Source organism: Stegostoma tigrinum, chromosome 42 (genome assembly GCF_030684315.1).
Source record: "Stegostoma tigrinum isolate sSteTig4 chromosome 42, sSteTig4.hap1, whole genome shotgun sequence".
Taxonomy (NCBI): domain Eukaryota; kingdom Metazoa; phylum Chordata; class Chondrichthyes; order Orectolobiformes; family Stegostomatidae; genus Stegostoma; species Stegostoma tigrinum.
Window position 1 is genome coordinate 4,297,110 of NC_081395.1, and position 11,201 is coordinate 4,308,310.

General features: G+C 48.8%; 1 protein-coding gene across 1 annotated transcript; it reads left to right on the plus strand.

The window, feature by feature from the left end:
• The first annotated feature begins 3,608 nt into the window (after positions 1–3,608).
• On the plus strand, positions 3,609–5,783 carry dmac1 (distal membrane arm assembly component 1). Its single transcript, XM_059641474.1, has 2 exons — positions 3,609–3,899; positions 5,373–5,783. The coding sequence occupies exons 1-2, from the start codon at positions 3,710–3,712 to the stop codon at positions 5,432–5,434; spliced, it is 252 nt and encodes an 83-aa protein (XP_059497457.1). The 5' UTR covers positions 3,609–3,709; the 3' UTR covers positions 5,435–5,783.
• The last annotated feature ends 5,418 nt before the right edge of the window (positions 5,784–11,201 follow it).

Below are 11,201 nucleotides of genomic sequence, written 5' to 3' on the forward strand. Positions count from 1 at the left end.
GTTGGGGGTAGGAGGGGGGCTAGGATATGGGAGAGCTCAGGCCGTGACATTATAGAACTCGAAACCGAGTCCGAAAGGCATCTCCCCAGACCCCAGTGAAGAGGGATGGGGTCCACTTTCCGGCTTCAGCCGAATACTGCAGCGATCCCAGGACAGATGTTGGCTAAGGAAAGGGAGGTGTGGTGGTGTGTTAAAGTGGCAGGTGACTGGAAGATTCAGGCTCAAGATGCAACCCGCCAGAGTGTAACAGGTCTCTGGACCAGAAATGTTAATCTCTGATTTCTCTTTGCGGATGGTAGCACACATGGAGCTTTTGCAGCGATGCCTGCTTTTGACCCTGATTTACAGCTTCCACAGTACTTTCAGTTTTTAAATCAAAGATACCTGTGATCCCCCAGAACATTCCTCCCTTCTGACTCCAGCCCCTCCCTTGACCCACACCTCCTGTCAGGTATTCACCACTCCTCCTGACCTTCTGCTCTCCAAAACAAACGTTCTGCAATCAGCAAAGGTCTTCGCTTTATCCTCCTCTTAATGAATTGCAGGCATCGAACTCCTGTTGTCATTGTCTTCGCCTCCGTGCCCATTTCTTTTGGCAAGAGTCCCCTCCTGCTCCCACAGATCTCTTTGCCCAGTTCCAACACTCTCCCTCCACCCGGTCCCCTCCCTCTGGCCTTTTACCTGCACTCTATCTGTTCACTGGGGACAGGACATTTGTCGCCTCAATTTCTCTGCACCCCCTCACACAATCCGACCTATGCCTCTCCAAACTGACTGCATTCCGTACACTTAGATCCAACCGTGACTTTGTCATTAAGCCTGCCATTAATGGTGGTGCTGTTGTGGTCTGGCATCAGTCTGAAAATTCACAAACAAGGCTGCCCGGGGAGACTCATTGTTTCAGCCTGCTCCTGCCCCACAGAACTCATCTCTTCCAAACTTGACCTGGTCTTTTCTCTTCTGGTCCAGTTCTTGCCCACTTACATCTATAGTTCCTCTTGACACTTTACACCAGTTTCGAAATTTCCAGAGTGCGGTCTCCAGCCGCCTCCTCTTTACCATGGATATGCAATCCCTTTTCTTGTCCGTCCCCCACCAGGAGGGTCTCGGGGCTCTCCGCTTCTTCCTGGAGCAAAGGCTTGAACAGTGCCCACCCACCGCCACCACCCTCTGCTCGGCCGAGCGCATCCTCACCCTCAACAGCTTCGTTTTTTAACTCCTCATTTTCTTCAGGTCAGGGGGTGGCCGTGGGTACCCTCATGGGCCCCAGTTATGCCTGTCTCTTCATGGGATACGTAGAATTTTCCTTCTTCCAATCCTCTTCTGGGCCCCAGCCACAACTCTTCCTCCAATACAGTATTGATGATATCATCAATACTGTATCCCTCTCTCCAGAATGGAACAGTTCATCAACTTCGTTTCCAATTTCCACCCAACCCTCACTTTCACTGTCTATTTCTGGGGGATAGACTGGCTGCTAATATCCACTATCAACCCACTGACTCCCACAGTTGTCTGGACTATACATCTTCACACCCTGCCTTCTAAAGACTCCATTCCATTCTCTCAGTTCCTCCGTCACTGTTGCATCTGTTCCAACAAGGCCAAATCTAAGAAGGGAGCCTCCAAAACGTCCACCTTCCTCACCCAAGGGCTCCCAGCTCCATTGTCGACAGGGCCTGACCTATTCCCACACTTCTGCCCTCCCACAACAGCAATAGTTTCCCTTGCCCTCACCTACCATCCCACCAGCATCCGCATCCAGAAGATCATCAGCTGCCATTACCAGCACCTCCAGCCAGATCCCACCAGACACACATTCCCCTCTCTTGCCTTGTCCGCCTCTGCAGGGACCGTTCATTCCAGGACACCCTGGTCCACTCTTTCTTCACTCCTAACCACCACACCCCCCTACCCCAATGATACCTTCCCCCGCAACTGGCAAAGATGCAACACCTGTCCATTTACCTCCTCTTTCCCCAGTATCCAAGGGCCCAAACATACCTTCCAGGTGAAGCAGCATTTGCACAACCCAGTCTACTGCATTCCCTGCTCACAAGGGAAACAAAGTGTAGACTGGCTGACCGCTTTGCAGAACATCTGCCAAATAAAAAGACCCTGAGCTTCCAGTTGCCTGTTGATCTAGGACACCACCTTGTTCCATAGCCAACATCTCTGTCTCAGGGATAATAGGAACTGCAGATGCTGGAGAATCTGAGATGACAAGGTATAGAGCTGGATGAACACGTGCTGCTTGGCCTGCTGTGTTCATCCAGCTCTACACCTTGTTACCTCTGTCTCAGGCTTGCTGCAGTGTTCCAGTGCAAGCTTGAAGAACAGCACCTCACTTTCTGCTTGAGGACCCTGCTGCCCTCTGTTTGAGTTCGATAATTTTAGGGCCCAAACTCTCCCTTGTCCCAGACCCTAGCCCATGTACCAGGCCTTGTTACCATGTGGCCTATCATTGCACACTATCAAGCATCAGCCACTGATGGTCTCCATTAATAGACTTCATCTGATGATGTGGCTGTGCTCTGAAAGCTTGTGATTTTAAATAAAACTGTTGGACTATAACCTGGTTTCTGAAGAAGGGTCTAGACCTGAAACGTCGGCCTTCCCGCTCCTCTGGTGCTGCTTGGCCTGCTGTGTTCATCCAGCTCTACACCTTGTTATCTCAGACACTAATCTGGTGTCGTGTGACTTCTGCCTTCATCCACCCCAGCCCAACACTGCCACCTCCACATCCATTAATAACTATTCTCCCTCTAAACAGATTGTTGACCACTCCTTTGTCTGTCCAACTGCGCTCTCTCTCGCTCTCTCTCTCTCTCTCTCTCTTTCTCTCTCTCACAAAAACAGAAATTGCTGGGGGAATAAAGAAAATCAACAGGTCAGGCAGCATCGGTGAAGAGAAATGAGGGCTAATGTGTGGGGTCCGGTGACCCTTTCTCAACACCAAAAGCTTTTGGTTTTTATTTAGTGGTCTCTCTCTTTGGGCTCTATCCCCACTTATTGTTTACTCCACAGCCCCTCTCTTTTCCCCACTGTGCTGCGTGTAAGGCTTCACCCGACGACGGGGCATCGCTCCTAAAGCTGGTGATTTTGGATAAACCTCTCGAACTATAACCTGGCATCGTGCCACTTCTGACTTTGTGCGTGCAAACCGACTTTTTCCCAGGCACCAGCAGGTCTCGGCGAGGTTCTCTGGACCCTGAGACGTTAAGTCTCACGCTGCCCAGACCTGCTGAGCTTTTCCAGCAAAATCTCGTTCACAGCATCTGCAGCTCTATTAGGCTCTGAATGAATGGAGGCTGGCCCCGCCCCGACAGCGATTGGCGTGAGGCCGGACCAATCAGCCGGCGGCCCGCCCGCGTAACCGGCCAATCGGAGGCGAGTGGGCGGGGTGAAGGGACAATCCCTCCATTAAGGCCAAGTGCGATGAACCAAATCGGGGAGAAATCCCTCGTAAAACACGCGCACGCCCACAAAAAGACAGAAAATGCAAGTCCCGTCCGATTCTTCATCGCTTTTATAATTTTTAATTAATTATCTCTGTGTTTGGGGGGCGGAACCAATGGTTAGGGTGTTGCCTTTGCCCGGGTTGGGGGGGAAGGTTTAGGGGCGGACCCATTTTCCGGTGGATCTGTCCGACCGTCCGAAGGGTCCGGGTTGGATTTCTCCCCCCCCCCCACCACCTTCGGTTCCGCTGATGGCGGCGGCGCCTCCTCCTCCTCCTCCTCCACGGGACGTGTTCAGGAATTGCTGGGGCTGCCGCCTGGTGTGCGGACTGGGCCTGCTCGGGGCCGGAGGCTATGTATTCGCTTCGGCCCGGAGTGTGCTGCGGAGGACGGCGAGTGCCCCCAGCTTCGGGACGGTGGCTCAGATGGTCTTCGCCCTGGGTGGGTACAGCAGGGGCGGCTGGAGGGGCTGAATAGCCTGGGGGTGACCTTGTAGAGGTTTATAAAATCACGAGGCGCACGGAAGGGGTGAATCCCTCCCCCCTTTAATTTATGGTAAACGGGCATCTCTGCCTGGGACCAGTGTTTATCGCCCCCCCCCCACCCCGACCCTAACTGCCCCCTTGAGAAGGTGGGGGGGAACTGTCTTCCTGAACCGCTGCAGTCCATGTGCTGTGGGGTGGCCCACAATACCCCTTAGGGGGGGAATTCCAGGGATTCTGACCCAGAGACACTGAAGGAACGGGGATATATTCCCAAGTCGGGATGGTGAGGGGCTCGGAGGGGAATGTGCAGGGGGTGGTGTTCCCATGAACCTGCTGCCCCTTGTCCTTCTGGATGGAAGTGGGTGGTGGGTTTGGAAGGTGCTGCCTGAGGGTCTTTGGTGAGTTTCTGCGGAGCATCTTGTAGATGGTACACACTGCTGCGACTGAGCGTCGGTGGGTGGTGGGGGGAGTGGGATGTTTGTGGATGTGGTGCCAATCGAGCGGGGTCTGCTCTGTCCTCGATGGTGTCGAGCTTCTTGAGTGTTGCACCCATCCAGGGGCAAGTGGGGGGTATTCCATCCCACTCCTGACTTGTGCCTTGTAGATGGTGGGACAGGCTTTGAGGGGGGAGTCAGGAGGGGAGTTACTTGCTGCAGGATCCCAGCCTCTGACCTATTCTTGTGGCCCCTGTGTTAATGTGGTGGGTCTAGGTCTTTAGTCAAGGTCTTTTCCAAGTCAGGGTCAGGCAGTCCATGGTTTTAGGGCATGGGTTTACGGTGAGAGGGGCAAGATTTAAAAGGGACCTGAGGGGGTAACTTTTTCACACAGAGGGTGGTGCGTGTATGGAATGAGCTGCCAGAGGAAGTGGTGGCGGCTGGTACAGTTACAGCATGATTCAGGATATCTGGTCAGCATGAATGGGTTGGACTGAAAGGTCTGTTTCTGCGCTGCACATCGCTATGACATCCCTCCTGGTCAGTGCAATTTGCTATTCAACTGCATGGAACATCATGCCGAGAACCTTGTCCTTCTCCATCTCTTCCCCCCCCCCCCGACAACCTTGTAACCCTCATTCCTGTTCTCCATCACCATTGCTGTATGCTGTATATTGCATGGGGCAGTGCACTGACATCTCTCCCTCTTTCCCACCCCAAAAAACATAGTATCTCTGCCATCCCACTGACCCCACCATCCTGTACCAATTGCTGAATGCAGTTTGCTGTTTGATGGCATGGGGCGTCACACTCTGACCACCGCCGCCACACACACACACTGATGTGAAAAAGAACAGGGACCAGTCAGGGGGAATGGCACTGAGTGAGATGCTTAATCAGATTGTTAGAGCAAAGCCCATAGGCCAAACAACCTCTGCTGTGCTCTCAGATTTCCAACGGCTTATGCGACCCTCTGCTGTCTCTCCCTATGCCAGGTTTGGCTTCCTGGGGTGTGGTCGTCTTAGTGAACCCAGAACAGAAATCGCAGTTAAAGTAATTGAGACTGGACAAGATCTGCACCAGGAACACTCTCAAGGAGAGAGCCGTCAGAGTGAACACTAACTGTGATGTCTGAATATCATCAGCACTGTGACAAAGAGAGAATTCAAATCATGGTCTGCCCCGAGAGAATCCGAGTAGCATTTTTCACAACATGGAAAGAACTCATTACTTTAACCAGTTTCTCAACATTGCCTTGAGAACATAGAAGAAATCACTTTAGCGTTGAAGTGGCATGAATTTCTGTGTGTGCGTGCACATAATCAATCTGTCTGTGTGACGCTAATGGAATATACATCATTGTAACCCTTTCTGTAACTCACTGAATTAAAGTCACAGTAACTCTGTTCAGTCGCTGTTTGACCCAAACATTACTAGAGCCTCAGCTACTTGGCACGGTGGCTCAGTGGTTAACACTGCAGCCTCACAGCACCAGGGACCCGGGTTCGATTCCACCCTCGAGCGACCGTCTGTGCGGAGTTTGCACATTCTCCCCGTGACTGTGTGGGTTGCCTCCGGGTGCTCCAGTTTCCTACCACAGCCCAGCGATGTGCAGATTGGCCGTGCTAAATTATTCCATGGTGTCCAGGGACATGCAAGTCATGTGGATTAGCTATGGGAGACACTGGCGGATGGGTTTGGGTGGGATGCTGTTTGGAGGATCGATTATGGACTTGATGGGCCGAATGGCCCGCTTCTACATTGTAGGGGGTTCTATGATTCTAATTCATATTCTTAATTTTGAGAAATGCAGGTACAGTGGTGTTATTGCTGAATGCTCATGTTCCATGGATTAAGATCCCACCGTGACATCTGGCAGAGTTTATGTTCAACTTGTTAATAAATCTGGAATTGAAAGCTAGCCTCAGTGATGTGGAAGCAATTATCACGTGTGGTAAAAACCCCATCTGATGTGGGTTAGGGAAGGAAATCAGCCAGCCTTACCCAGTCTGGCCTACATGTGACTCCAGACCATGTGCCCCTCACAAGCCACAGTTCACAGGTGATGGGAGAGGTGACAAATGCTGATCTTTTCAGTAACACCCCCATCCCTGTTAAATCGGGACTGTCAGCTTCACATTTAAAATAAAGGTCACTGACTCAAGTTTGTTCAGTCCTGCTCGATCCAAACGTGATTGAGGTCCCGTAGCCTAACATTTCCGAAACAGTGCCAGGATGAAATCTGATGCAAGACCAGTCAGCTGAGAAAATGACTTGTTCTGCAGGCAGTCTACCATTCACATTCATATTCTGACGCAACACTGGAAAATTCACACTGAGCAGCCAGGAAAATGAATGACCACTGTCTCATTCACAAAATAAAGATGAAACTGAGTGGGATATTAAAGGGAGTGGGATCAGACTGGGTGGGATATTAAAGGGAGCAGGGAATGAGGGGAGAGGTTTGTCTTAAAGGAAACAGCTAAAGAGAAAGTCGGTGTTAATTTTCAAAAATTCCCTGGATCCGAGGAAGGTATTATTAGATTGAAAACAGCAAATGTTACTTCTGTGTTCTATCAAGACAGAAAGCAGGAAAACTACAGGCCTGTTAGTTTCAGATCTATTCGGAGGAAAGAGGTTAGAAGTTATTAAAGTGTTATAACAGGGCACTTGGAAGAAGTCACGGTCACCAGGCTGAGTCAACAGGGTTTTGTGAAAGGCACGATCATGTTCACCTCCTCAGTGACCATACCTTCCATCCACTCAACCACCTAATTGATGTATATGCTCTAAATCCTGATCCGTAGGGCAGACATTCCACTTTGCCAGCCAGAAGCTGATTTTGGCTGAATGCAAGGTGTTGCATTTTGGTAAAAAGAAACAAAGGCAAGATTTGTCGAATTAAAAGGGTCTTGGATAATGTAGAACAGAGAGACCTGGGGATTCACCTCATTCTTTGAAGTTGTTAAATTGATTGATTCAATTACTGAGATTATTGAAGAATAAAGGGAATGAGTGGGAAAAGGGTAGTAGAGGTGAGGATAGGAAAATTAGAGGAGAGGGAGGTAAGCAGCGAATAAATGGAAAGGAAAGGGGGCTGGAAGGAGGTTTGCAAAAGGAAAAGCGAAGCTCTGTGCAATCTTGTACAATCTTGTTGTACAAGATTGATAAGCGACCAGTTGCACGGGAAATGATGGGAGCGCCTCCGGGATGTGCATAGCCCAGGAGTGATTCCAGATATCTTTAAAACTAGTAGAATTTATTAATACTGAAATCGGACGATGTAGACAGCTTGAACGATGTTGGCAACTGGCGGCCCATTACCATCAGTCCTACTCAACTACACATTATCCCTTGAATTTTGGCGAGGGGGCTTAGTAGAGCAATGATATTAAAATGAAGGCAGAAAGATTTCCTGGTGGGACCATCATGTAACAAGAACGCAGTGATCCTTCAGAATGTTATAAAGGGTACTGATTCATTGTACCCGGTGTGGCTTCCTCTACATTGGGGAAACCATGCGGAGGCTTGGGGACCGCTTTGCAGAACACCTCCGCTCAGTTTGCAATAAACAACTGCACCTCCCAGTCGCAAACCATTTCCACTCCCCTTCTCATTCTTTAGATGACATGTCCATCATGGGCCTCCTGCACTGCCACAATGATGCCACCCGAAGGTTGCAGGAACAGCAACTCATATTCCACTTAGGAACCCTGCAGCCATATGGTATCAATGTGGACTTCACCAGTTTCAAAATCTCCCCTTCCCCCACCGCATCCCTAAACCAGCCCAGTTCGTCCCCTCCCCCCACTGCACCACACAACCAGCCCAGCTCTTCCCCCCCCACCCACTGCATCCCAAAACCAGTCCAACCTGTCTCTGCCTCCCTAACCGGTTCTTCCTCTCACCCATCCCTTCCTCCCACCCCAAGCCGCACCCCCATCTACCTACTAACCTCATCCCACCTCCTTGACCTGTCCGTCTTCCCTGGACTGACCTATCCCCTCCCTACCTCCCCACCTATACTCTCTCCACCTATCTTCTTTACTCTTCATCTTCGGTCCCCCTCCCCCTCTCTCCCTATTTATTCCAGTTCCCTCTCCCCATCCCCCTCTCTGATGAAGGGTCTAGGCCTGAAACGTCAGCTTTTGCGCTCCTGAGATGCTGCTGGGCCTGCTGTGTTCATCCAGCTCCACACATTATTATAAAGGGTACTGAGTAGCACGGTTTGGATCCTGCAGTTGTCTTCGTCATTTTGGCGAAAGCATTTGACTCGATTGGACATAAATTGCTTGCCAGGGCATTCCAAAGGCTTTCTCTGCCGAAAGAGTTCATTAGGTTAGTGATAAATTTGTACACGAACAATTCGTCAGCGGCAGGAGGGGCTAACTTTAAAACAAACCCTATAACAATTCGACGTGGTGTTAAACAGGGAGATACTTTATCTCCTATGGTGTTTAACATCGCCATGGAATAAGTGCGTTAGAGGATCCTGGATCGAGGATATCAGTAGATTTGCAGGGAAAGCCTGATTTTACAGTGTCGGTGTTCGCGGCCGATAGAACTTTAGTTAGTGGATCTCACTCTGGGACAGTTAAGAACTTGAAAATTGTGCAATGTTTCAGGGACAACACGGGTCTTATGATAAATGTCAAAAAGATCAAAGGCTGCCATTAAGAATATAAGGGCAAGGCGTTTTTATATAATTGTTTAAAATGGAAGCATTGGGAGGTGGAAGCCGTAGTAAAATATGTGACCCCGAGGTGAATCGGAGAAATAGCTTGGTGCTTTGGTCGACCCCTGGACGGGAATACAACTGTGTGAATTTTGGGAGGGGAGCCCTTGGGGAATGGGCAGAGAAGAACTCCGGCCAATGCAGAAAAATCAAACCTTTTCGTACTTATTTTATTCCTCGAATGTATTATCATTTGGCTCTGGCTGAGGCATCTCCAAATGTCTTGTGCTATTTGGACTCTTTCACCTGATGTTTTATCAAAGAGAATTTACACCTACCTCCGTACATATCGAACGGTGTATTATTCGCCTGGTTTGGGGATCCCACGTTTGGACGTTCAAGTCCTGATCGCCATTCGGGAAAAATTGCGCGGCGTTGGAAACATCAACCGATGAAGTCGTCCATGCATTCATTTCGGTTTTGTCGAGAAAGCAACAGGAAAACAGTTATAGAATTAAGCAGGCTGAAAATGATGCAAGAAGTGATGGGGATGGAGCTCGAAAAAGATAGAGGAGATGAAGGCCTGGGAGAACTGATGAAGAGACTGAACTCAAATTGGAGAGGGGCGGAATGGTGGAAATAGATGACTTTATAACACCAAGGATTGGGAATACATTATTGTAAAAATGATGATACTTCTGACTTGTGGATTAAAATGGGACTCACTACGAAGGTAATTAACACATTGTTGCTGCTGTAAAATATACCCAACCTGAACAATATTAACCCACCGACAGTCCCTCTGTATTAAAACTTGCCAGAGATGCGAGGCATCTGTAGAAACACTCCTACACATTTTGGGATGGTGTCCGACAGTGAAGAATAGATGTATTAAACAACATAGTAAGATTTTGGAGAGACTACACCGGCTCGTAGAGAAATTTGGATGGAGAATTTTGGTGGAACCTTGGCTTAAGGACTATGTGGGGGAAATACCGAAACCAGGCTCGATTTTTCAGAAGGATATGACGGTAGCTCCGGTGAGATTTGAAAAGAATGAAGTCTTGGAAAAGGCGTGGGAGAAGACTGCCAAGAAAAGGCACCGAGTGGAGAAGATTTATGGCTTTGTGATGGGCGCAAGAGGTAGATGGATAACACTGAATAACAGATTAATGGAATGCCTTGGCGCTCAGAAATTTCGACCCTTTGCTCAAGGCTTATCCGGATCAAATGTCTCACTGACTCTGGAATTATTACAAACTTTCAGTGACTATTGGGAGAGTTGCTGGACTCCTATGGCTCTGATTAATGTAAAGGCTTGCATATTTTAGTTTGTTATATTGATTTTCAAATTTTATTCTATTTTGTTTTGTGTAATTTTATTTGTTTTACTGAGTAAAGGTGTTTCGTTTTAGTCACTTGTTAGGTGATCGGTGATCGGTGTGCTTCGTGGCAGTTAAAGAACATTGGATGATGTTATTAGGGTTTTATGATGGCCTAAGGCTGTGTAACCCCGCTCACAATTCCTGCACATTCTGCTTTACAATAGGAAGACCTGCTCTGTCCTATAAGATCTGGATCGGTTAGCTAGATAGTGGTTTCCAAGGGGTGTCGATGAGCCACGATAAAACTTGGCAAAGGCAGTGTTTAATACAGTGTTTGCAACAGCAGGACAGGCAGGTGAAGAATGCACAGTCAGAACATGCAATACAAGGTCAAGGTGGTTCTGCTAAAACTGTATCAAACACTGGTTTAGGCCACATGTGGAAGACCATGTACAGTTTACACGAGAGAGCGTGATTTGCCAGGACGGTCTGAGCTATGACCATAGCAAGGCTGGAATTGTTTTCCTTGGAGGATGGAAGGTCGGGAGGGAATTTGTTGGAGATGTATAAGATTATAATTTAATTTGGTTTATTCATTTATTGTTACATGTACCTAAGTACAGTGAAAAGCTTTGTTTACAAGCAGACCATTGTAAGCAAGGACATACAAGTCATAGGGTGAAAAAAACACACAGGTTATTTCGCACAGGGCATGCGCAAGATCAGCATTATTTGAGGCGAGAGTCCATTCACCAGTTTAATAACAACCGGGGGGGAGAAGCTGTTTCTGAACCTGCTGGTGCGTGTGGTCAAGCTTTTGTATC

Bases quoted from the DNA above. Each gene is read 5' to 3' on its own strand.
- dmac1 (XM_059641474.1), top strand. From the start codon at position 3,710: ATGGCGGCGGCGCCTCCTCCTCCTCCTCCTCCACGGGACGTGTTCAGG. The intron at 3,900-5,372 runs GTGGGTACAGCA...TCCCTATGCCAG, and splicing joins TCAGATGGTCTTCGCCCTGG to GTTTGGCTTCCTGGGGTGTG.